Here is a 27,486-nt window from a genome sequence, read left to right as displayed (position 1 = left end):
TATCAACTTCATTAATCTTTTCTCGAATCCACTTGGCTTTGCTGATACTCTCTGATAAAAATTCTCTTTCTAACTTCTCGAGCTCATTGACTCGAGCTCTAACTTCTCGAGTCAATTAGATCATTGACTTTCAGCCTTTCCTATTTTAGACCACATGCATTTGAGGTTATAAATTTTAGTCTAAGCACGGCCTTAGTTGTAGCCTACAAAGTCTGCTATGTCTTATGTAGTATTTTCATTATCATTTAATTCAAACTGTTTTAAAATTTCCATTGTGATTTCTTTTGTCCCGGGTTACTTATACGCGTCGCTTGTCCACTGGAGACCGTGTAATGCAGCAGGTGTGGACTTGTACCTCTGACAGTGTGGCAGCGCCGAGGAGGCTGTGACGGGGACACGTCCCACTCAGTCTTCAACAACCCCAAAACACCCTTGCAATCCTCTATTTTGACTTTACAATGTGCATGGGGTTTTGCCTCCAGCAACAGACTGCATCACATTTGTTTCAACGGAAAAATAAGGTGTTTATTTTTTTCTCCAAGCCTTCTAGAAAAAGGACATTTCATGAAGGTGTCCAATGCTACTATGGCTCCAAATACCCCAGAAGAACCCAGTCTGAGTAGCACAGCCTTCTGAAAACGCCCCACGCTTATCATTTGGCTTTAAATTATTTATTTCGAGCAGGACAATGATTCCTCTTGTGATCAGCAATTTTCCTTTCCTTCTGACCAACTGCCTCACCTCAGACCCCCCCCCCCGATTCCTGTCTCTGCTTTGAGGGGGTTTGTGAGAATCAATGACATGAAGCTTGGCCCAACTCCAATAGGCCACCTCCCAGAAGTCAGAAGGAATTCGCTTTTTTTCTCCACTCCTTGTTCTTACTTCTTTTTCTGTCTCTTTTTGAAAAGCTCATAGGAACGAGGGTCTAAAAGACATCCGTCTTGAATAGGTAGTTTTGTAAAAATGACATCTCTCTTTGAATTCAGCTTATTTTTAATTAAGGAAATTCAGAGAGCAACGAGTTATGGGTAATAAGTGTCACCTCCCCCAGAATAGCTAGACAGTCAAAACAACAGGAAAGAGGCTAAGTGGATAAGATATAAAGCTGCCAGAGAGAGAGACTCACTGGCCTCCATGAGGGAAGGACTTTCAAGGTTATATGCTTGAATCTCTCCACCCTTTTTTCTAAGCCGTTAAGGTCTTTGAAACCAGACCATCTCAGTCCAAATCTTGGATCAGTACCTTGTTAGCTGAAAATAGAAACAGCAACAATAAGAACAGCAATGATACCTGCCATTCTTGGCACTGGGGGACGTTGCTAAGTGCCTGGAATGTACTCAGCATTTTACTCGCAGAGGATATCAGTTAGTTTTTACTGATCTACTTCAACAAGTGAAGGCTTATGATGAAGTCCCTCTGTGAGATGAGAGAAAGAAGCTAAGATAGTGAGGCAGACTGTTGGGATAGCCCCCAATATGTTCACAGTCCCCGAGTCCACATCGTTGGGTAGTTAGACCCCTCTGACACTGACTACACCTGGCCGTGGACTTGCTTTGGTCAATGAGACATTAGCAAAGGTGTTGCAAGCAGAGACTTTACAAGAGCTTGTTCGATGGGACTCGCCCCTCTTGTCACTCACTGGAATCCTGAGAAGTCTACGTGAAGAAGCCCAGACTACCCTATCAGAGGCTGAGACCACAGAGATCAGAGACGAGCTGGGACCCCCTGACACCAACCCACCTGCCAACAACCGAACACAGGAGCGAGGCCACGTGAAGTCATGCAGCCGACCACGGACACGCGCGAGAGCCCCACAGGAGTCAGCAGAGCTGGCCCAGATCAGAACTGCCGGGCCAACCCACGGAATTGCAAGCTCAGGGAAATGCTTATTGCTTTAAGCCAGTATGTCTTGGGTTGTTTTCTCATTCTTATGCAGCAAAACCTAACGGATACGGACAAGTTAATTAAATTAACCTAGGAAAGTGGCAGAACCCAGGCAGTGTGAAGCCATCACCCTCACCCTAGAGCGCTTTACTGTCGCACGCACGTCTCTGAGCCCGTGTCCTCATATGTAAAACCACAGCAGCCCCTGAGAATAGGTTGCTGCCCCGCCCCCTTGGTGAGTCTCACCTCCATCCACACCCATGATGAAGCGTCCCACAATGAGCATTTCCAAGGCTCCTGCTGGGAGAGAACAGGCCATCAGCAACGCAGCGCAAATCGCAAACCCGTTGTTGACCAGCAAAGTGTGCTTCCTAGAAGAAAAGGAGGGCTTTGATGAAGGGGCCCGACCGTGAAGCTGTCATTAGCCTGTCCATCCCAGGGGCAGGGTCCCCACTGGCACCCACTGCTGCCTCTGGCTGATCCTGAACAAGGTACTTCCTCCCTCTAGGTTCCTCACAGGCGTGGATTCCATTACTATTAACTGCTCTGTGCAAGGACTACCACTGCTGCTTTAGGAACGCATCCCTAAGACCTCATGGTTGAGAAGCATGATGCGTTTGGAGGCCTGGGGTCCCGGTCCCTGCACCAGCTCTTTCTTTTATGAGCTATGTGACTTTCTACTTTATCAGCTCTGTGTTTTCCTTTCCTCACCTGCAAAATGATCATAATCACGTGGATTGACCTCTTGCTAGATGACAGACCTCATTATAAACTCTTTACAGGAGTAGCTCATCTACTGCTCAAAACAACCCTAGAAGGCAGGTGATATTATTAAACCTTATAGAAAAGTTAACCAGGGCACAGACAAATGAGAAACTTGTTTGAGGTCTACAATTAGTGAGTCAAAGAGCTAGGGAAACATCTTAGCGTCTCGCAGGATATTTTTTTCCCCTGAAGACTCAAAGAGTGAACAGGTATTAAATTGTTTTATAAAGTGTAAGAAGCTGGGGATTTGAAAAGGGACTTCATTATTACTTTTAGGAGTTAGATCTCTCCAGGCCAGAGCTCTTTCCACTATTTCTGATTTATCTCAAACTTTCCATTAAATTTCCCCCTTTCTTAGGGATTCCCAAAGTTAATGATTTTTGCAACTCTGTGATAATGGTTCAAAGACTGCTCATTGCAACATCTTCTATAATGGCAAATGACTGAAACAACCCAAGTGTCCATGAACAAGGGACTATTTCAATAAATTATGATACGTCTGCCAAGTGGCGCATTATGCAAACATTAAAACAGAGGCAACTTTCTATATTCTGCTATGGAGAGATCTCCAAGATACATTGTTAAGTGCAAAGAGCAAGGTACAGAGCTTTGTGTGGAATATGCAGCAAAATGTGTGGTAAAGAAGAGTGTGTGTGGGGGGGCGGGGGGGTAGACAGGCACGAACCTTGGAAAAGATACACAAAAAGCTGTAACACTGGTGATCTTTGTGCCCTGGGCATCCCCAGTAAAGAATTCGTGCCTTCTCTCTCCAACACTCCCACACGAGCACATCTAAGTACTGTCTCTCTTTGTCCTCATCTCTCTGCAGCCACTGTTCCTTGTATGAGCTTCCTTTCAGAGTGAAACTCCGTAAAGAATATTGTCCGCTCACCTTCCCTTCTTTCCTCGCTCCGCTCTGATGAGTTGATTTCTCCCACGCCCTGGAAACCGTCCCTCTGACACTCATGGAGAACACCCACCTTCACAAACGCAGCTGCTAGTTCTCTGCCGTCCCCCGGTACAGCCCTTCAGCACCATTTGATACGGCTGACCACATACTCCTTCTTGAAACATAATCTTCTCCAGACAGCTGGAATCTTACCCTCTCCTGTTTTCTTCCTTCTAGCCTCACCTTCTCATCTCTAGGATCGTCTGTCCGCATCTCCCTGACCCCTTAGCTTCGGGGTGTCCCAGACTCTCGCTCATTTCTCTCCTATTCTCATCTCCACACACCCTCCCTGGGTGATTTCATCCAGTCCCACTACCTTAATTGATGACAATTCCCAAGTATGTCTCAGGCCCAGACTCCTCTCAAATTTAGACTTATGTACATTTTCATGTGCGTGTCTAGTAGACACCTCAAACCAAGTATGTTCAAGGCAGAGCTACTGAATTCCCACCACGAACCCAACTCCTCCACAACAAATGCATTCCTAACCCCTCTTTCCCCAGCCTTCCCCAGCTGAGTAAATAAAACTTCTACCTGCCTAATGGCTTAGGCCAGAAATCTGGGAATGATGCCTGTATCTCTTATTTTCTTTACAACCCATATACAATCCATCATGGAGTCCTAGCTACACTCCTTCCAAGTATATCCCAAGTCAAACCACTTCTTCCACTGCCAGTCCCACAGTATGGCAGTGGTCCAGACCATCCATCACCTCACACCGTACAACTGCAATAGCCTTGGGTTGCACACTTACCCTGCTGTTTACTTCATAATCCACAGAGCGGCCAGAGTGACTCAAAGCAAACACTGGCACACTTCCTCTTACTTAAAACATTCAAGGGGCTTTCCCCTGCACTTAGAACAAGCTCCGCACCAGCGCCTACAAACCCCGGCAGGAGATGGCCTTTGCCACATCACCTGATACTCCTGCCTACATGCTCATGAGCCTCCCGCCGTCCCTCAGCGATGCCAGGCTGGTTCCCGACTCACGGCCCTTGTCCTCGGAGACCCTCTGCTCCTCGCATGAGTCTCATCTCACGAAAGTCTCAATTCACATGCCACCCTGACACTCACTGGTGTGTTCTGTGAGAATTAGATGATTGATGTAAAGTGCGTAGGAGGACACCTGGAACTTATTTGGAGCCTCAAGAAATTAAAAGAGAAATAAAATAAAACCCGTGGTGGTAGTTAACAATCACTGTGCTGACTACATGCCAGGCACTGGTGTAAGGGCTTTCTATTCACTGGATACCCTGTGAGTTAGATAATTTTGTTACCCCATATCCTACCTGAGGAAACAGAGGTAGAAAGCTACGACCCGGTCAGATCACATGCTATTCAATGAGAGATGGGGCATTCTCATAACCACGAATGCCACATGGTGGTTGCCAGACTTACTCATACGGCTTATTTTTTTTATCAGTCATTCATTCATCTGGCATTCATTCACTCAATACACACATGAGTATAAACCGGGTGCTAAACATTCTAGGTTCTGGCATATTGCCATGCGCGTGACAAAGTGTCAGCTCATATGCTCTTCTCAATACACAAGTAAAAATAAAACAGATGTAGCATCTGGTGATAAAAGCTGAGAGAAAGATAAAGCAGAAGGGGGTGTAATTTTACACAAGGTGGACAGGGAGGGCCTCCCCAACAAGGAGACATTTGTGCACAGACTTGGAAAAGGAGATTGGATGAGCCACGTGGCATTGGAGGGCAGCCATGCCGGCAGAGACGTACAAAGAGCCAGATGTGGGCTATTTCAGGAACACCAGCGAGGCCAGTGTGGCTGCCGGCAGTGGAGGGCCAGAGAATAAGCTGTAGAAGGGGAAGGTAGGGGGAGTGGCAGGGAAGCTCATAAAGGGTCTTCTATGCCACCACGATAACGTGGGCTTCCACCCTGAGTGAGCTGGGCAGCCACTGGAAGAGTCTAAGGCTAGGAATGGTATGGCTGACTCAGATTTAACAAGACGGCTCAGTCTTCTGTGCTGACCCTGGGGTAAGTGTGGGAACAGAGCGACCAATCAGGAAGCTCTTACAAAACATCGGGTGAGTGCTGACAGCGATTGGGGCCCGATGACAGCAGTCGAGGGAGTGAGGAGAGCTCAGACCCGGGTGTGTTTTGAAGACAGAGCTGATGGGATTTACAGATGGAGCAGACAGAGGTGGAAAGAAAGAGAGGAGCCAAGGATGCTGCCACGGGCTCTGGCCTGAGCTCTGGCATTGGACGCGATGGTATGTTTTGTGCTACGCGAGGAATGTTAAAATCAAGTCTGGCTTGAAACATTCGCAAATAGGGCTGCACACCCTTGAAGCAAGTTCATCATATTAATACATTCCTTCCCAAAATGACCCCTAGCACGGCAGTGTCCCAGTGAGGATGGAGACATTATTCGCAAATAATCTGCAAAGATGACTCACTGGGGTTCTGAGGTGGGGATTTAAATCGTTGTGTTTCCATTTTATCCGAGATAAACACAGCAACAGAAATAAGGGGGATCCCCCCCCCGCCAGTTCTGCGAGCAGAATGCCAGCGCCCCTTGGAACTCCACCCCAGACACCTGATTCATTGTTTTGTGCTTCCCCAGTGGCGTAGAGTCTTCCCTGCGCAACCCAGAAGATCATCAGCTCTCAGCATGAGGGGCTGAAGACGAGGAGGAGTGATGGGGTGATGAGGAGAGGAGAGTCCCTTGACAAATGGCCAAAGGGACTGGGGATATTTAACCTGGAGAAGAGGCTGCTCAGGTAAGTGTGAAAGCTGCTTCCACCATGTCAGGCTTTCACATGATCCTTAGGACCAGGCTGAACTGTGGAAGGTACACACAGGGGGACACTATTGCAGTGTGGATTTAGCAAGGACTTTTCACCAAGCCTAGTGACATGGGAAATGTCCGGAGATACTGGCTCCTGCCACCTACCCTTCTAACGATTCTTTAGCCTGACCAGGCCTATAAGCCACGATGGTACCTTGCTCCCACCATCTGTCACCCTCCTCGTGTCCGTCTATTCCTGCTGGTCCTGCTCGAATTCCAAGGTCTGTTATATTAAACATTCACACACCCTCAAGTCCCTGACCCAACCCCTTCCTTCTCCGTGCCTAGCGAAACCCGACCCTGGTTAGACCGTGGCCTACCTCACACACGTACCACAAAGCACGGCTTGGCCGGAGAAAAACGCACAGCTGTGTTCACGGGCCTCACTTGCAATTCGTGCCCACCAGTCTCAAGTGGTCTTAGCGCTCCCTCGTAAGCATTCCCAGTTTCTTGATTTGTTCAGTGTCCTGCTCTCCTACATGACTATTTCATACATCTTCTCTCTGTTCAAAACCACTTGTCCTCTTTCTCAGCGGATGACCCTACTTTCTATTCCATCTAGAAAGCAGAAGCAATCCAAGAGACCCTTACTGGTCTCCTCCGCCGGTGTCGCCCGGCCTGCATCTGTGCCCGCCATCTTCGCTCATGTTTCTATGGACAGACTGGCCCCACTCCTATCTGAGGCCAATCCCTCCAGTGACCTACTAGTCCCCACCCCCCTCACCTGTTCAAGGATATCACTTAAACAGGTTTCACCTCTTGCTCCTGACTATCATCTTTTCCCTCTCTGCTGGAACATCTCATTAACATGCTATTGTGCCTCCTATCTCATAAGGAAACACACACAAAAATTCTTCTGATCCTCCTTCTACCACACCATTGTCTCTGAACCTGCATCTCTGAGGACAGACAGTGGGATGGCTCAGATCCAGAGACAGTTCTGGCCCCTCGAGCTCCCCTGTTCTCATCCCTCTCCCAAACCACACACAAGTTCAGCGTGCCCGAGCCAGGATGGGCCCCAGGGCCCCACCCGCTGATGACCACGCCCGCCTGACGCCCTTGCCACCCAGCTCCAGCCGAACTTCTTTCCCACTCACACATTCAAGCCCCTTCCATTGGCCCTGACCCCAGCCTTGCTCGCTGAGCTCAGCCTCCTCTTCCTCCCCAACAGCCCCCATGGGAGAGGAATAATGCATCAAGAAGCCATTGCAATCGTCACGATGTAATAAAAGGAATGCCAGCTTGAGGTCAGAGACCCAGATCTGAATTTCAGGTCAACTGCATTCTTTGTAACCCTGGGCACATTGCTGGGCCTCTCAGGGCCTCAGACTCATCACTTGTTGAACAGGGACGATAGCTAGCTGTAAGAAATAAATGACATGCCCCATGTCAAGCACAGGTATGTAGCAGGAGGTGAATAAATGGTAGCCACCTTCCATTACTGCTCGTTTTCCTCCCAATGGACTTACTACTCAATCTGAGACTTCATCCCAATTCAACCTTTACTCCCGGAATGATGAAAAAGGAATTGGCAGCTGCTTGGGGCATAACAACCAATACCCTTTGATCTAATCTCTCGACATCCTTTCTCCTTCACTTAGAAAGTTAGTATTTCTCAAATAGGTTTCCTGTTTTACTTTCCTGTTGCTTTTGTTGCTGTCATGCTGTTGAGGGCTGCAAAGCCATGTTCATTGCCTTCATTGCACAGTGGGAAGCGTGCTGGCTGAGAGGTGAGGTGGCAAAGTCCCACGTCACACACCTGCAAGTTGGGGAGTCAGGACTTGCTGGGCCACGGCATCCGGATACTAATTCCAGTGCTCCTTTCCCTGTGCCATCTGCTTGGGTTCAGAGACTTCTTATGGGGCAGCCTGGGGGTAAAAGCACCCACAGCCAGACACAAGGTATATGTCACAGGCCATGGAGCCTGGGGACAGGGGTGACCATTTAACTGGAATAGGCAAGAGGACTGGGGTCAGAGTCTGGCTGGAGCCAAAGGCTCAGCACAGTGCCTAAGGGACCTTGGCCAGTGGTGCCAATCTGGGGGCCAGCGAGCCACTTACCTGTTGTCCAACAGTCATGGATTTCATAGTACTTTTGCCAGCAGGACCCTAATTAAGACCTGCTTGGCACCAAGGAAAGACTATGGTACTGTGGCTGTCATGTGTGGGTTCTATCCTGAGTTCAGGTGCCAACTTCCAGGGCCCTCTACAGACCCACAGAGTAGAAAGAATTGAACAAGAGAGAGTGTGTGTGTGAGTGGCTGGAAACTTGGAAAATGGCGCTTTCACTATGCAACAGTCATGCTTCCCTTCTACCAAGTTCCCATTAGTTACTGCCCTGGAAGTGGCTTTGGGGACAGGGAAAATGTCACGAAGGCCGCATTGGGGCAGCAGACCTTCAGAGCACCTTGTAGATGTTTTCAGGATGGCTTCCTGCCCCAGGCTCTGGAAAACCTGCTCTGAACCCATGTAGTTCTAATGTGCTCCTTGTTGGGGATGTGAGGCTGGGTGTAAAAGAATGGGTGGCACCTTCCCTAACAGTGTTTCTATAGCCCCGAGATCTGGAGTGATTCCTTGGGGTTTGCTGAATCTCCTCTCCAACTCAGGTCAATGCAATGTGGAGATTTGTTGAGCACCTACTATGTATGGTTGTCAAGGTGACGATGAGGATGATAGTAAATAACATGGTAAATAATAATAGCTTTTATTTATTGAGCACCTGCCATTCTCCCTCCATTATTTTCTCCAGCCCTTATAACATTCCCTACAAAGTAGGAACAATTATCTCCATTTTACAGATAAAGAAACTGAGGTTCAAATATAGTAAATGACTTGGCCAAGGGCACACAGCTAGTTAAGTGGAAGACTCATGATTCAAGTTCAGACATGAATGCTCCGGAGACTCTACTTTTTCCAGTAACACCTCCATATCTCCCACGAAGTTATGAGCAAGGATACAAATAAAACATTTGGGGGATATATTGATAAATTGATCTGATCTGAGAGAACTCTTTATGACAAAAATTAGTGAGGAAATGAAGCTCACGAGGTAAAGTGGATCTGACTGGAGAGGGCCGGGATGGGGAATCTCAACATGAAGTTTTAACATTCAACTTACAAACCGTATTTGTAAAAGATATAAAATACCCTGAAAATCTATCTAAAGGAAACTGGTTCGATAAATCGTCATCCAGTCGTATAATGAGAGACTGTCTAAGCACCCGATGCTTTAAAAGCAGAGCTGTGTGTGCTTAGATGGGACAAGCTCTAAGACACTGTGTAGGCTGTTTTCCACTTGCTCCTACACCCAGCTCCAGCTCCTCCCTCCAGCCCTGCTCTGTCTGGCACTGGTTCCTCGTGGACTGCATGCATAAGGCTCCTGGTTTTTCTAGCTTCCATTTGGCTTTGACCAATGAGAGGCACCAGTAGCAGAGTGGGAGGAGGGAGGAGAGAGAAGCCAGGGTACTTCTTCCCAGCTCCCTCCCTGTTGGGACAGCAGAGTGCTGACATAGCCCAGTCCCTCCGCTCCTGCTTGTCAGCCTGTTGTCTGTGGCTTCACTTCTCCTTGGCCTCTGGTGCCCTATTCCTACCCCTTCCCCTTCTGATGTAAAAATCTCTCCAGTTGCCTGTTGGAATCCTGACTACGATACGGACGTATCATTAACATTACGGAGGGGATACCCAAACAAAGACAGCCTCCACTGACCTCCCAAGAAACTTGCCAATCAGCTTCACCAAAAACGTCCCCACGAGTCCACCGATGGCGAATATGGACACGGTCACCGACCAGAGAAGAGTCAGAGTGTTTGTGTCGATTGGATGTCCATGCTTTCTTTCCCACGTCTCATTGTAAAAGGCCTTGATGTACTGAAAACAAAGAAGAACCCATGTTATTTTTTCTGTCCCATCCTGCGGCTTGAAGCCAGCCGGTATACAGATAAAACAGCTCTTACAGAATACATTTTTCATGCTAGGGCTTTGCTAAGTTCTATTTGAGCTTTACTTCGTCAAACCCTATTTTTACCTCATTTTGTGGATAGAGAAACTGAGGCTCTGAGCAACAATGTGACTTGCTCAGTACGTAGCAAATCTGGAGTGACCGTTATACCCGGGCTTCTCCAATCTGGTACACGGCAGAATCACCTGGGAAATGTGTTAAAAGTGCACATACCTCACATCAGAGAAAATCTCTGCCACTGGGGGAGGCAAAACTAACAAGACACACACAAAAAACACTAACCATAAAAGAAAAACAAAATGCTCACTTGGATTTGATCAAAACTAAACTGTTCTGTTCTTCAGAAGGTAAAAATGACAAGATAAGCCACAGATTGAAATAGCATGTTTGTACCACCCATATTACAAAGGACAGATATCCACAATATATGAAGAACGCTAACAAGTCAGTAAGAAGACAAACAACCCAATCGAAAATGAGCAAAGGACTTGAAGAGACTCCAAAAAAATTCCGTGGCCAGTAAGCTAACGAGATGATATTCCATGTCACCAGACAACAGGGAAATGCCGATCAAAGCCACAATGAGAACCACTTCACCCACCCTTCACAGACCTCCATCACTGGCGGTTCTGAGGCAGTGGGTTTGGGCTGGGGACCAGGTGATTCCAGTGTGAACCAAAGACTGAGGTCACGGCACTCTCCTCTCCAAGAGGGTTCCATCTCCGAGATGCTCAGAGTTACCCCCTGCTCCCCAGGAGGGGCCCACAGAGCTCTCCACAGCCTGCACATGACCTTGTGGAAAAATCATAGGTTCAGGCGGGCACAGATCTGGGCTTGCACCCCAGCACTGTGACTTGCTAATGACGTAAACTAGATGAATCTTGGTTTCCTCATCTGCAAAAGGGGAATGATGACACGGACGTCTCAGGCCTGTTGGGAGGGTCAGACAAGAGCTGGGAACAGTGCCCAGGACTTGGGTAGAGCTCACAACTTCCACCCCCAAGTCTGGTAAGACCGAGCAGTGACCTTGTCAGCAGTGTGTACTGTCCTGCACTTACGGTGGGAGTTTCATTTGTCCGGCTTTCCTGAAAAACGGTTTGGCATCACCTCATAAAGTTGAACATGCCCCTAACATATCACCCATAAAATCCATTTCTAGAAAATTCCTCTAAAGAAAAAACCTCTTTCCCACCTGCCCGGGACACATCTACGCAAATGTGCATGGTAGCATTGCACATACCCTTCCACTCACTGGGGCCACCATAAACCGCAACAGTCAGTCTCTGACTAACCAAGGGGCCCTGTGCAGCCTCCGAGTGGGGACTGTGCTCTGTGTCAGAGGCCGGACGTGAACAGTGACCCTTCGGGTTCATGTACTCCACTGATCATCTGGCATCCTTTTGGCTACAGTGTCAGAAGGCCTCTGCCCATTTGGGAGGACTTCCTGCCGGATGAGCCTTGTGGGAAACAGCGCACTCGTCACTACAGAGGTTGAAAATATCAGACCCCTGCTCTCGCAGCATCCCCTGCAGCTAGGACATGAACATGTGACTGAGGCTCAGCCAATCAGGGGCCTGGACGTCACCTGAGGCACCTGAGGCTAAGAAGGGCGGCCCACAACGGTAGGGCAGCAGAGGGAGCTCCCTGGCAGGACTGGGTTTGGGGGCAGCAGCGGCCCCAGCAGGAGCTGAGTGCCCTCTGCCAGGTGCAGCAGATGGTGGGGTGGCTGCAGGGAACCCCCCAGGCCCGGCTCCTGGCCTGCTCTGGCTGTTATCCTAGGCTGCAGAGCTCCTGCACCTGGCTGGCCAGCCCTCTCACCGACCGACCAGCTGCTCACTATTTTTGCAACTTCTTTTGTAGCTTCAATCTGACAAAGTTGTCGTTTACAACTAATGAAACTCTGCCAAACCATGTAAATGATCCCATTTTATCTTCACGCGGTGGAAAGCTTCATTGATAGAGGAGGAACCAGGAGCCACGTAACTTGCCACAGTCACACGGCTGACGTGTGATGGAGGTGGGAGAGCTGCCTGGCTTCAGAGCCCGAACACACGATCCGCGAGTGGACTCTTAATTTCACAATTACGGTACGAAAGTTAAGCGGCTTAGTACAATGGTACGTCTATTGATTTAAAGTCTCAGTTAAGGCTTTGTTATGGGCTAGACACTCCGTCAGGCCCTGGTGAATGCAAAGTCAACAACCGTCAAGGCACACAGAGTTTAGCAGGAGAAATAGTGTGTAATTGCTAAGCCAAAGGAATGCAGGGGCCACTGGAAGGTGGGGGTACAGGAGGTCCCAAGGGCTATGGCAAGTATTTACAGGGTTGAGACCCTTCAGAGAAGCAGGGGTAAGGAATGAGTACCCAGGACTTCACAGACACCCCTCCTGCCACCCAATAAACAGGAGACCCCCAAGCATGTGGAACGGGGTGAAATGTGCGGCCTCTCTGGCTCCATCCTGCTCAAAACTGCTTTATTCCTACAGCTTCTTGGTTAATAGCTTCTGCTGGGTCTTGAGTGTAGACCTGCTAAACGTTACAGGAACTCTGCTTGCTCCTTGACCTTCCCAAACGGCCCCTTATCAGAGAGTGCCTCTCTGAGGAGGTGAGAGAAGTCTGTATTGCTTCAGAACAAAGCATATCTCCGGTCATCGAGTCTTCCCATTTCCCCGTTCCCTTGACATAAAAGAAGGCTGAATTCTATACTTTAAGATGATTCTTCAGGACGCCACTCTGCCATCTTCTTGCTCTGCTGGCTTTCTGAATGAAGTCGCTTTCCTTGCCCCGTTACCTTGTCCCTCGACTCATTGGCTGCTGTGTGATAAGCGGTACAAGCTTGGACTCGGTTACACATCGAAGGCCACTCACAGATGTGACCTGGTCGCTAGAGCAATCCCACACCCATTCACACATCTGCAGCAGCCGTGCAAGGAGCCCTGCTGAGCCCTACTCTGGAGCCTCTTCTTACCACCCTGGCAGCGGTGACCAGTTTCCTGGACTTCATGGGCAGAAAATAAAAGGATGCTGTTTGGAAGGAAATGCCTGCTCTTCCCAGGCACTCAGGAGCCTGTGGGAAAAGGGGCGGCTTCCATGTCAGTCACTGCTGGGAGTTGCTGTGGGGATCTCTGCAGACAGTGGAGTGGCCTCACCTGTGCCCCCGGGGGGGGGGGGGATCACATTCTTGAATGTTCCCCAAAAGCCGGTTCCAAAATGATGCCTTTAGTGATTAAATGTCTGTCTTCTCCAAGTGTGAATCCAGCAAAGGCCTAGAGAAAAGGCAGCTGGCGGCTTAGGTGATAGCAGAAGCCATGCAATGGAGGTTATTCGGGTAATATTTTCACGGACATTCACTGAGTTTGAGATTTGTGGACACTGACTGGTACTGCGTAACACAGAACAGGTGCTTCAGTGAGTGTTTGTGTTTTAAATTGAGTTTCTGCTGCGATTGGGCACCACATAATAAAAATAGGGGACCCCTGCGTCTTTTTTATACATGACATCCTCATTTAGCTTCATCAATAGGTTCTGCCACTTTAGCTGAACGACATGTAAGGAAACCAGTTTGACCACAGGCTAATTGATCTAAACAAGAGTTAAGTTTCTACAGCATCTCATCAACGTTATAATGAAATGACGTTGAATGAAATGACAGTCGACCTGCTATCGCGTTAAGGCCCCTGTGCTAGGTCAACTCTAGGTGTGCTTTGGGCCGTCTCATTCATGGACTCCATCTTTCACTTTTCCATTGGGCCTACTTCCAAGAGACCCGTTCTTGTGTCTTTCTACCTGGCTCTGCATACCAGCCTCCTTACCCCCAGGGGCCCAGGTTCCCATCCTGCCTTCCAGATACAAGTTCTACAGCCCGTGCCTTCAAGAAGCTTGATATCTAGTAGAGACAACATCAGGGTAAACATGCAATTATAACATGGGGTGAAAAGTGCTGTCGCAGCAGGAAGCTGAGAAGGGCTGTGGAAACCTGAATCAGGTAAGCAAGAAAGGCAGGTGGGGTGGGTTCAGGTTGGACGGCAGTAGTCAGAATTCTCAAAGGCAGAGAAGCCGGCAGCCATATGCTGACACAGAGGAACCATGATGATTAAGTGGGGTTGGAGGGTGGCCCAGCAGCTGGAAGAAGGTTGGAGAGCTAGGCAGGGGCTGGTCAGAACTGACCTGGAAAACCAGCCTAAGGAGTGCACACTGCATCCTGGGGGTACAGGCGGGGGGGGGGAGGCAGTGATTGGAGAATTTGAGTATGGAATCAAGAGTTCTGATTTGCGTTTTAGGACATTGTGGGTGCAGTGTGGAGGCCATTTCAGAAAGTTTAGACTGGAGACACGCAGACCAGTCAGGAGGCTCGAGCAATTGGTAAGAGATGATGAGTCTCATAGAATTTTGTAATGAACTTATCAGGGAGCATTTATATTATGATTAGTGCTGACTAGAGCTCAAACTGCAAAGAAACAAATAAGAGGCTACCTGGTTAAAGGAACGGAGACTGAGCAAAGAGTCGAGAGTCTTGGGTCCAAGACTTGCTTGTACCACTGAATCCTTCTGTGACCTCCAGCAAGTCTCTGTGCCTCTGAGGGCAGGGTTATCCACGGTTAAGGGCCCTGGGATCCACTTTAGTCAGCTCTCAGCTCTACCACTGCTCTGCTGGGTGAGCCTGAGTAAGTTACTTAACCTCTCCGTGCCTCATCTATGAAATCCTCTCCCTCCTCAAAACGTTACTGAGGATTTAATGCGAGGATTTAATGCGAGGATAGAAAGCACAGTACTGCGTCCACAAGAAGCTCACAATAAGAATCAGAAGTTGGGGTGGCTGGCAGTGGGATTGACACCAGTATTTCTATGTCTGTAAAATAAGGGTCCTAGACTTGTTTATTTCTCAGACCTATAAATCCATGAATGATTTACCGCTATCTCCCCAGACAGTAACTCAGGGTCTGAGCTTCTGGCAATGCATTGAACTATGCAATTTGCAGCCAGGAAGACTGGCTTAGCACACCTCCAGATGATGACAGGAAATTGCCAGACAATGGGAGGTAAATTACCTTGTGGCCTGTTTTATGACATTCATGTTCCCTACTGAGTCACACAGAGTCTGCCATGAATCCATCTAAAATTATTCTCGGGGTGCTTTAAAAATACACATAAACAGAACACTGTGTGGACGGGCCAGAGCACACCCACCATTGCGTAAGAGCATGGCATAACACCTGAGGGATTTGTAAAGACAGTGCACCACCGACCACATCGGCACAGCCAGGAGAAGAGTCCAGAAGTCTTTACCAATGCGCCAGCCACCAGACCACACTCTTTGAAGGAAAGACCACGCAAGGACAAAATTCCACAAACCCAGCAGGGCCACCTAATGTCACCCGAGTGGCAGAGCGAAGGCCTCCTGTGCGGAAACAGTTAACACATCTGGCCCGAGGCTGCTCTCCTCTGAAAGGCCTGCTTGCAAGGTTGGCCCTGGCCTGCTTCGGGCATCGGGCATTGGGCATCAGCATCGGGAGGGTTCCCACCACTGCCAGAACCTGTAAGAGCGGCTCACGGGGCCTGAACGGTACAAACGGCATGGTGTCTGCTGAACACCCGCTTTCCTTTTGCAACGGACGGGAAGTGTGTGCCTGCCAAGCACGGGGTGCCTATGTGACGCGCCCCTAATAAAAACCCTGAACTCCGAGTCTGAGGAGCTTCCCTGGTGGACACTTCACGGGTGTTGTCACAGCTCTGCAGGGGAAATCAAGTGTGTCCTGCTTGCCTCCGCTGGGAGAGGACTCGGGAAGGCTGCACCTGGTTTCCTGTGACCTTTGCCCCAGGTGCCTCTTCCCTTTGCTGATTTCGCTTCTCACCCTTTCACTGTAATAAATCACAGTCCCAACTATGCCTATGTCCAGAGTCCTGTGAGTCCCCCCAGTGAGTCATTGCACGTGGGGTGGTCTCGGGGACCCCTCCCAGGTCCTCAGGAATCCGTCCAGCTCCCGTTCTGACTTCACTTCATACCCAGTTTGCACGTTGGTGGTGCTTTATGTACTCCCCACTGTGTGGTTCCCTGGGGAACTTTAGCTACCTGAATGGGAAAGAAACCTCTAGACTTCTAGACACCCGAGAATACCTGGCTCCCACGATGGTCTTTTAGCATGAAAACTAAACACGAGGAAAGAGGACGTCTCAATTGCCAGGGACAGTCAGGAGAATAAGACTGTCAGAGCTTTCTGGGTTGCCCCCTCCACCACCTTTGCACTGAGGGGGGTTGGTCCGACCCTTGGGTTTAATTATATAGAACGTGAAGAAAGAAAGTTTAATTTCCTATTTGGCCTCAGGCAGGAGCAGAGAGAAGTGTGTACTCCCAAATATCCTTCTTATTAAAAAAATAATAATAATCCTGAGCCTCTCTCCTGCTGGAACATTCTTCTGAGAGATTGCATCGCTGTGTTTACAGGGGGACAGCACAGTTCTGCAGACCTGCTATTCACCCTGAGATAACGTTTCCCACTCCTTGAATGGCCTCTGATTGGCTGGAATGCAAAGGGCGAGTATTTTCATTACTGTTCACATTACTTGTGGCTGCTCAAAATCAGCCTTGATAGGCCAGCCCAGTGGCTCAGGCAGTTGGAGCTCCGTGCTCCTAACTCCGAAGGCTGCTGGTTCGATTCCCACATGGGCCAGTGGGCTCTCAACCACAAGTTTGCTGGTTCACTTCCTCAAGTCCCACAAGGGATGGTGGGCTCCGCCCCCTGCAACTATGATTGAACACGGCACCTTGAGCTGAGCTGCCTCCCAGATGGCTCAGTTGGTTGGAGCGCGGGCTGTCAACCACAGGGTTGCCAGTTTAATTCCTCGAGTCCCGCAAGGGATGGTGGGCTGCACCCGCTGCAACTAGCAACAGCAACTGAACCTGGAACTGAGCTGCGCCCTCCACAACTAAGACTGAAAGGACAACAACTTGAAGCTGAACGGCACCCTCCACAACTAAGATTGAAAGGACAACAACTTGACTTGGGAAAAAAGTTCTGGAAGTACACACTGTTCCCCAACAAAGTCCTATTCCCCTTCCCCAATAAAATCTTAAAAAAAAAAAAAAAATCAGCCTTGAGGCAGCAGCGGCTTTCAAACGGCATCTCATCCAACCCACGTTCAGGGTGATGGTTTCCAGCACCAATTCTGAAACGACTTATTTGTAGAACAGGAGTAATGCCCTTAGCTTGCAGTTGAGGCTGCTGGAAGGGTGTGTGGTCCTAGCATGATGTCAGCATATAGTAGGTGCCCAATAAAACTCAGTGTCTTTCTCCTGTGGGTCAGAAAAAGGATGTTCTAGTTTTATTTGTCTGAGTTTGTTCACACCAGCAGTGCCATTCCCACGTGCTCCCTCCAAGTGGGCTAGGCTCGGCGACCCTCTGTTCCCCGTGTCTGACTGGAGCCACCATTGCCCCCACCCCTCTAAGCATACCTTAGCCAGCCCTGAGGGCACCCTGTTCCTTGTCCCATTACATTCAGAACTTTAGAAAATGAAGAAATGAAATTCTGAATCAAAGATGCAGGCTCCCCAGCTCCAATAAGCTGGGGAACCCAGGGGCGGGAACAGACAGGGGTGGCACCCACAGTCTGGGTCACCCAGACACCAATAAAACTCAGTGTCTTCCTATTCCTATTTCTAGACCCCAGGCCTAGAAAGACCCGCCTCCTCCTGTGAGCCGCCAGCTCTGCCAACTCTGATTCAAACCAAACCCAATCAAACCACAGGCCCCAATTTAAACAATGCAGCAGTATGTTACCCTAGAGAAAAATTGAGAATAACCTAACAGGTCACATCAGGAAGGTAGGATATCCACACAACACAGCAATACACAGCTCCTAGAAATCCTGGGGATGGAGAATTTTCAGTAACGTGGAAAAATGCTTACAATATAAATATTAAGCCTAAAAAGGACGTAAGACAGCATATACGAACAATCTTTGGGAAAAAGTAGATTTAGACAAAGCCTTAGAAGGGAAAAAAAAAGAAACTGTTTTGTAAGATACCACAATGGTGAGTACGTGTCATTATACATTTGTCAAACCCATTCAATGTAACACCAGCAAGCAGGAACCCTAAAGTTAACTATTGACTTCGATGTGTCAGGGTAGGTTGATCGATTTTAACAAGTGTACCATTTTGGTGGGGAAGTGGACAGTGGGGGAGGCTGTGTGTACGTGTGGGGGGGACCAAGGGGTATATGGGAAATCTCTGCACTTCCTGGTCAGTTTTGCTGTGAACCTACAACTGCTCTAAAAGAAGTTTATTGATTAATTTTTTTTGGAAACAATGACAGAATTGTCCCTTGCTCATGTTCCCACAGTCATTGCTTGAATCATTATTTTTCCACCCATATCATTCTATTCCAGTTTTGCATGTCTGCCCCTCAAGCCATGAGTGCAAAGGTCCTCCACTTTCTGCTGGAGTTTCTAATGAACTTTCAAGATGAAGCAGGAGTGCAAATTCCCAAGCCCCTTTTAAAGACAAATACGGACAAATCAGATTTCTACCTTGAGACGATACCATAATGACAAAATGAAAGCCGTGATAGCTGCAAGTGTTTGGATAAACCATCCTGACCCCCTGGTTTTCAAACTGTTTATAGAATCAGAATCAGGATTTCAAAGGAACTTACAGAGAGCCCCCAAATGTAGGACTTAATGGGGTCTGGATCCCTGAGGCACCTCTGCACATCCACGGCTTCTGGGACGCCTTTGAGACCACGTCCAGCCTGCCTGGAGGGGATGCTGGGCCTCCAAGCAGGGAAAAGCCTGAAAAGCAGGGAACCCCAGGGATGTCCACAGCCTGGCGCCTGCCGGCCTCTTTAGCTCCTGTCCTCTGCGTCCAAAACACATCCTGTGCCCCACACACAACACACCTGCATTTCTGCAAATGTTTCATAGCTTGGCCATGGTCAAGACACAGATTTCCATCACCTCCTGCAGGAAGTCTTCCCTCACCCTACCCCCACCCCCATCCACTCTACCCCAGGGTGGAGGTGGGCCCAGCAGAAGCCAGCACCTCTAGCAGGTAGCAACACCTAAACCTAACAGCCCAGGCAGGTGAGAACTGCAGACCAGCTGGGCAGTGTTAGAGGGTTCTGGGAGAACTGCATTAATGACTCAATCCCAGAGAAAACAAAAGCCAACTATGGATCTTAACTACCAGATTCTCAAGTGACCTCTAGCTCTGGTTAAAAATCTATGAGTACAAAGAGAATAGATCAGGAAAAGGTTTCTATGCCTAAGGCTCCTCGTGGCCACTCAGACACCATGCCACCTTCTTGCCCTGGAATAAGACCCTCAAGATCTGCCCCTGGGACCTCCGTAGCCCCCCACCTCTCCTTACACTTTCCCAGGACACCCACGTCCAGCCTCAAGGAACTGACCCGCCTATTGCTATCATAGTCTGTTTCTGTATCTCCCACCTCCCACTCGAAGGCAGGGGCTGGTCTCTTTCTGTCTATACTCCCCTCCCCCAGTGTCCAGCAAGAGTCTGGCTCAGAACCTGCAGGATTGGTATCACCCAGCACCAAGGTAGCACCCACTTTCCCGCGTCTCCGCAGTGCCCCCATACCGGACGCATCGCGCGGCCGCGGGCCACTCACCAGAGTCGGGGCATTCACCACCGAGAGGTTGTACCCGTACAGGAAGGAGGAACCCAAAGCGCCCACGAGAGAGGCCACGATGAGCGAGCAGGACCAGTCCTGGGAAGGGAGAGGACAGCATGTCAGACCTTGGCACTCGACAACACACTGCTATTTTAGCTGAATTGGGCCAGTTTCGACCCACATACTGTAGGAGCAAAAAGCAAAGGCCAGACTAAGTTGCCAGCAGTAGCAGCTGGCAATTATGAAGAGCCACGAGCCAGGCATTGTGCTAAGCACTTTCTGGTTATTATTTCGTGGGATCCACAGATCAGTATTATATTCCCGGTGTTATAGGTGATGAAACAGGCACAGAGCTCTCCCTGTCTGGGATGGGGACTGGAGCCAGGTGGTCTGGAGCCAGGTGGCCTGGCTCCACCCCCACGTCATCACCCATGGCACCACACTGCCTCTCCCTTGCTGCCTCTTCATCTGGGAGCAGAGTCTAGGGCTCCCCGAGGCTCCTGATGGCCACACAGACACACACCTATGCATGCCCTGCTCCAGGCAGAGTGGTCAATCCACAAGCCAGTATAACCACCTTGGGACAAGGCCCTGCAGACAGAATTACAGGACGTGGCCCAGAGATGCAGGCGTCTGCCTCCATGTAATCCTGCCCTGTGGCCCTATCCAAGGATTGCCACAGCCACAGCAGAACCATGCAGCCCTTGGCAAAGGCTGGCCCACTGGCAGGAGCTGGAGGCAGGAGAGGCTGCCATCCTTGGCTGGCCAGGGGCATATGGGCCGCTCAGCGGTTGGAGGGGACCCAGGTGCTCTTGGAAGGCAGTCTGCCATCATTCAACGTGTATGTGTGTATGTCTGAGGTGCCCGGCCCTGACAAAACTCTGGGGACACAGTAAACAGGACAGATGAGGTCCACAGCTCAGGGAACTGTCAGTCAAATACTCTTTGGGAGGGGCAACAGGACCCCAATAGCCAATTCCCTGTTCTGCCTACCTGGGTAGCCGCCTCTGGCATACGCTCCACACCAGACACCTCCTCCCCTCAACTGTGGGACCTGAGCAAGTTTCTTGATCATTCTGGGGCTCAGCTTGCCCAGCTGTAAAATGGAACCTAAACAACAGCATTGGCTGTATAGACGGTTGAGGGGTCAATGTGTTGCTGGACAAAGCCCTTCAGAGTGCTGTGTGCATGCAGTGAGCGTTCAGAAAGGGTGTTTGCTCTTTGTTTTCTCTCTGCACTCCCAGCCACACAGCATGGCCGCTGCCCGAGTGACATGCCAGGGTCTCTCCTGGCCTGGCCTGTGTGGCTACATCCATCTGAAATCGTCCCTTCTGGAGACGACATACCTGAGAGCCATTAACAAGGTCTGCTCCCTGAAAGCTCCACCTTCTACTGTTTACACTGATCTCTGAATTCGACTCCACCTGAACCCCGACCCCTTTGCCTCTTATACTGTGTAGCCTTAGATCAGTCACACCGCTGTTCTGTGACTCAGTGTCCTCCTCTGTGAATGGGGATAGTAAACACACTTCCCAGGATATTATGCAGAAGAAAGGCATTCAGCAGGTAAGGGTCTCTCACCTGTCCTGTGTCGGGTGCCCCTGAGGGTCAGCAGCAGAGGCTGCACAGTGGGTGGGGGTCATACTTTTCAGGGTAGAGCTCTCTGCTTCGAGGCACCGAGCCTGCTGCAGACAGGGAGCTGGTGACTGGATGGTCCAGCAAGGCAAGAGGGAGGATTTATAGGCCAGGGGGATGGAATCCAGTTAGCCCTTCAAACCCACGGGTTTCACACATGTGGATTCAACCACAGATCGAAACTATTAGGAAACAAAAGTCACGTGGTTGCTGACGTGGGCTCTGTGTTAGGCCTACGATGGACAGTTCGTCTGTGCTGAACACATACAGACTTTTTCTCTTGTCATTATTCCCTAAACAATACCGTATAACTACCTCCGTAGCATTTGCACTGTTAGGTATTACAGGTAATCTAAAGATGATTTAAAATACATAGGAGGATTATGTAAGTTATATGTAAACACTATGCCCTTTAATATAAGGGACTTGAGCATCCATGAACTTTGCTATTTGCGGGGGTGGGAGGTGGGGGGGAGGGTCCTGAAACAAATCCCCCATGGATACCGAGGGACAACTGCATTTTTCTGCAATCAGACCAGCTTGAACTGAATGGGATTCACTGACAAAACAGAATCACATTTTGGACAAAACGCCCATTCCCCATCCCGTTGTCCTGAAACTCATCCTCTGGGTCTCAGATCAGATGTCACCTCTCCTGATCCCCTGGGCCCCCCTTGCTCCCCACCTCATCAATCTTCCCTTGTCGGCACCCATCAGAGATGGAGGACAGGAGGGAGCCATCTTCCAGATTCCCCTGCCCCCGCATGGCCTGCCTGTGTCCACCACCTCCTACCAACGGTCTCAGGGGCAGAGGGTAACTGCTGTGGAGGCAGGGAAGGGACACCACCCAGCGTGGTCTCATTACATGAGCACAGCCACACTGCCAGAAGGTGCTGTCTGCCCCAGGAAACCACAGCTGGAATGTTGGAGCCCCACGGCCAAAGTCACAGGGACCAGGACACCAGGACCCAAAGGCAGGCCTCCCTGACCAAAGTCCTGTGGCCGGCCACCCACAGTGGGACTCCAAGCCCTCCATGGGGAGTACAGAGGCCAGTTTCCCTGTTTACCTGTTTTTTCCTCCCACCCGGTGTCCTGCTCCCAGGGCAGGCTCCACTGGGGGGGCCTGGAGGGCTGGGGCCCTGTATGAAGTGAGCTGAGCTGAGCTCCTGGGAGTCCATGCTTGTTTCCGAGCCTTAGGGCCCGAGCTCTGCCAAGGCATCTCGATGAGTGAAGAGGCAGAGTCCACGGAAGGGGGCGGGGTGCCAGCACAGGAAGTGTGGCAATTTTCTCTTGTCTGAACAGGAAATGGGCAACGTTTTTATTTCCCTCGTTCCCAAGTCCTAACAGCAACTGGAAAATCCTAGATGGGAAACATGTCTGCTCAGGAGCAGGAGTCACTCCAAGGTATGGTTGGCTTCTTCTTTTGGAAACTTTTTTCTTTCCCTCTTAACAAGGCCAGCAGCTGCAGGGAAGGGAGTGACTGGCATAAACCCAGGGCGTGTCTCTTTAAGGTTGGGGACTAAAGGGAAAGTTCTCTGCCTTTGCAGTAGAAGCCTGGTAGGGTTCCAACCCCGACTCCGCTGCTCGTTTTATTTTCCTTTTGATGTTTTCAGTTAGCATATATGTAATACACTGCCAATCACTACTTTTTGTACTGTGTCCTTAGGCAAGTCGCTTTGCTTCTCTGAGCCACCATGTTTACAAGTGCAAAACGTGAAGCCCTCAGTGCAAAGACCATTCTGCATATTAATCATGCAGGAAACTGGGAGAACCGGCTCTTTCAGGAATTGATTTTCAACCAGCCATCCCATTCCCTTTTGCAGACCTATAGTCCAGAGCAGGATTCTGACATGGAAACTCTAGGTTGCAACATGACGTACAATAATAGCTAAGGATTCCCGGGAAAAACCCGGAGAAGGCACTGAGCCAACCTGGGGTTGGCTGACGGAAGACTTTCTGGAAGAGTTGGCTGCTGGATGACTAAGCCTGCAGAGTATGCAAGCAGAGAAGGGCAGAGTGGGGTGGGAAGACACTGAGGCAGGGCCTGCACGCAGGGTCGCCCTGGGCTACTGGGGAAGTGAAATAGTCGCGTGTGGGCGGGGCCTAAAGTGTGCGAGGGGCAGTGGAGGAGAAGGCCAGCCCCATCACACCAAAGGCCTGGACAGTGGAGCCTTGACTCAACCGGATGTGAGCACCGAGGAAAACGTCCGGTATTCACCTGGAGGAAAGGTCTGTTTAACATGACTCTGCCATGTCCCTGCATGACCTGAGGTGGTGGCTTGTCCTCCCAGGACCTCCCCTTTCACACCTGTGAGGTGGGGATAATGATCCTGACGCTGCGAATTTCACACTTCTCGGGCAGTTGGGCAAATGCACTGTGTTGACCTTTGTCCTGCTAAATAAAGGTGTATTACCAATATGGACATATTCTCTTCTGAGTCCTGTGGGCTTCCACACCCATCACAAAAGACAAGGAGAGCGGGTCAAGGTTGGAGGCCAGCTCCACCTTGAACTAGCTACATGGCCTTGGGCAAGTGGCTTCAACCCTCTCTGAGCCTCAATTCCTCACCTATAAAATGTGGGTGGAGATGCCTTGAGAGAGCCGAACGAGAGCGCGTGTAAAGGTCCAGCACAGAGCCTGTGCTGTCTGGCTGTTGGGTTTTGCATCTGGTTTAAAGAGAGGGCCCATGGAGTCCCAGTGAGGGAGAGAGGCTTTCTAAGTGTTATGGACTTCCTGGAGGAGGGGGCAGGTGAACTGGGCCTTCTGGTGGAGCTGGGGGATGGGTTTGGGCATATCCTTAAGGATCATGACATGTCACTTTCAACATCAACATGCCCTTGTTGAGAATTGGCCTCTGGAGTGGAGACACACCACACATACCCCAAACTCAGAAGGTCACAGCAGACGGTATGATCAACTGAAGTGCAAGCCACCAATGGCCTGTGCCTCCCTGAGGACTTGTTACGATTCCCATGGCTCCTTCCCACCTCTGCTTCCAACCGCTGCTCTCTCTTCTCGGCCTGACCTCACCTTAAGGAAGGACTGCCCCAGAGCCACCAGGATACTCATATGAGAGAGAGGGGGTAAGGAAACCAGGACTGACCAATTTCTTTTTCACCAAATCACTTGCTTTGTTATCTGCTGGGTCCTTTTCACTGAGTTTCATGGTTGCTTGTTCAGATTTGGGACTGGACTTTTTCCTGAGAAATGAGGAAAAGGGAAGAAGCCATTAGACATTTGCTATCACACATGGGTAACATTGATCTGATGAAAACCCACATAGCACTTAAAACCTTACGTTAAAAACCATTTCATGTAATGAGAAAATGCTCATGATGTATTCTTACTTGACAAAAAGAGGAAGGTTTAAAACAGAATATACAGTGGTCAACAATAAAAATAGATGTACTTATTAATAGAATCACATTCAAGCAATATATGTACTTACACTGTATCCATGTGTTTTTTTCATTTAAATTTAAAGCAAAGTATTTATACATTCAATTATTTATTCAGCAAAAATTCTTTAAGCCCTTGATATCTAGGTTATGGGGCAAGACAGAACTTGGCATGCCCTCATGGAGCTTGCATTCTAGGAAAAGACAATTTAACAAGAAAGTACAGACTGCGCATGGGGTATACGGAAGGTGAGTGGCCTGTCCCAGCACAGGCTGTGATGCTGCAGGAGATGGGGCTGCAGACACGATAAGCACAGGACAGAGCACGTATTTGTGTGCATAGAAAACAGACTGCCTAGAAACAGCAAGACAGCAAAACAATCATGCGGCTGTAGTATTTTAGCCAATGTTCCTCTTATTTTTCTATAGTTTCCTAACTTTGTATCCTAGGGAGGGGTGTGGGGAAGCCCACTTCTACAACTATAAAAACAAATTTAAAAATTTTTTTAATTAAAACAATTTTTTTAAAGACTTAATCCCTATGGTCTCAAGTAGCCAAGGAGACATACAAAATAAAATTTTGGAAGAATCCCGTTGATGTAGGATGGCAGGTTCTGAGGTCCAGAAGTCATCTGAGCCGGCCTGACGCAATACGTGTTGGTTGGGGAGAGGCTGTAACCAACACTTGAGTGTAATATTTGAGACACTCCATGGAGGGACCCCAACTGCCTGATGCCAGCACCCCGGGACATTCCAGCCCACGGTGCCTCCACGTTCAGGCCTCTCTGGTGTTTCTTGGGCTGCCCTGTTTGCTTAGTATGTCTTTCCTCCTTTTCCCGTTTCACTTTCAAGGCTCACTTCCTCTGCTCATGTGTCTGTTCCTCCTGGAAAGTCTGAACCCCTGCCTCCTTTGCACCTCCCAGCACGTGCCTAGCAGGAACCAAATGGTGCCGGCTGACTGCTGTCCTGCGTATGTTCTCATCAGCAACCATAACTTCTTCCGGATGGTTCATTGTCCGTGTCAACTAAGCTAGGCCATGGGCCCAGGTGTGTGGTTGGACATCTAGAGAACAGGCAACATGTAGCAGGTGCATTTGGGAGATAATTAACACCACCGGTTGCCTTGAAGGAAAGCCGACGACCCACCCTAATGGGGGTGAGCCTCACCCAATCAGTTGAAGGTCTTACGAGCAAACACAAAGGTGCCCTAAAGAGGAAGGACTTTGGCATCAAGATAACACAGAAATTCTGCCTGTATTTCCAGACTTCAGAATGAAACTGGAACATCAACTCTTGCTGGAATTTCTAGCCTGCTGGCTTGCCGTATGAGTGTAGGGCTTGCCAACCCCCACAATTTCGTGAGCCGATTTCTTAAAACAATCTCTCTCTCTCTCCCCCCCATCTCTATCTCCATACATATCACTACATCTAACATATAGATATAAATCCTATTGGTTCAGTTCCTCTGGAGAACCCTGACCTACACACTCCTCCCACTCGGGGACCACAGCTGACCCACGTGTGTCCACAGAGTCTGACAGAGAGCCTGGCCGAGAGGTGCCTGGTTCACAGAACAGGTGGGGTGGGGTGGAAAACAGGGGAAAAGAGTGTCGGGAGCCATAGAAATCCCCAGGCTTTGCCTAGGCAGAACTTCCTGGTCACAAAACCCAAAGCCCGCGCGCGCCAAACCCAGAGCCCGCGCGCGCCAAACCCAGAGCCTGCCCATTTCCTTGTACCTCATATGGCATCGCCCTGTCCTAGCCTATCAGCCCGCGACAAGTACCTCGCCACCCTATGACATAGCATATCCCACCCCCATCTGACATAGCTATATATATAACCCGCCATCGTAATAAAATTTTGAGGCTTGATCAGATCCCTGTCTTGCCTCCATTCTTCGCGTCTCCTGTCTCCCCTTTTTTCATCCTCAACAGGTTTCTTCCCCTCGTCCCACGTTGCATTGTCCTGCCGGTCGGGACATTTTGGCGCCCAACGTGGGGCACGAGGTACGAAGATTCTATGAGGACACCTACTCTGGAAACCGCCGCGGCCCCCCCCCCTCCCTGAGCCTCCACGGGCTGGCTTCTTTCGAGCCCACGCAGTTTTCACTCGTGGGACAAGACTCGAGGGCCTCCCCGGCGCGAGTGTGGCTTGTTTCGAGCCCGTAAGGGACAAGACTCGACAGCCCCCTCGGCAGTAAAAAGGCTCGTTTGGAGTTCACGAGGTATTCACCCGTAAGAAAAGACTCCAAGTTTGCCCGACGTTGGAGTAGCCGCCCAGCGAAGGACGAGAGATTGGTGAGTAGGTGATTGACATGGGACAGGAGTTGAGTTCACATGAACTCTTCCTTAAGGGTATTAAGGAATCTCTCAAGATGCGGAGAGTTAAGGCTAGAAAAAAAGATTTACGTGAGTTTTTCAGTTTTGTCTCTGATATCTGCCCCTGGTTCCCCCAAG

The 27,486-nt window shown here is 49.6% G+C and overlaps 1 protein-coding gene across 6 annotated transcripts in view; it reads right to left on the bottom strand.

Moving 5' to 3' along the window:
• Positions 1–27,486, bottom strand: part of SLC2A9 (solute carrier family 2 member 9) — a 132,082-nt gene that overhangs the window by 81,160 nt on the left and 23,436 nt on the right. For 4 of the 6 annotated variants that reach the window (XM_081048873.1, XM_081048871.1, XM_081048874.1 and 1 more), the window contains 4 exons: positions 24,736–24,832; positions 19,994–20,092; positions 10,120–10,280; positions 2,131–2,255 (listed from right to left, as the gene is read on the bottom strand). In XM_081048873.1, the coding sequence (XP_080904999.1) occupies positions 2,131–2,255; positions 10,120–10,280; positions 19,994–20,092; positions 24,736–24,798 (448 nt within the window). In that variant the 5' untranslated portion in view covers positions 24,799–24,832. Of the gene's footprint in view, positions 1–2,130; positions 2,256–10,119; positions 10,281–19,993; positions 20,093–22,698; positions 22,876–24,735; positions 24,833–27,486 lie in introns of those variants that run through there. The other 2 variants (XM_081048870.1, XM_081048875.1) reach the window with 1 other exon arrangement.

Source organism: Rhinolophus hipposideros, assembly GCF_964194185.1.
Source record: "Rhinolophus hipposideros genome assembly, chromosome: 1".
In the NCBI taxonomy this organism is placed as follows: Eukaryota; Metazoa; Chordata; class Mammalia; order Chiroptera; family Rhinolophidae; genus Rhinolophus; species Rhinolophus hipposideros.
This window is presented reverse-complemented; position numbering and strand designations above follow the sequence as displayed.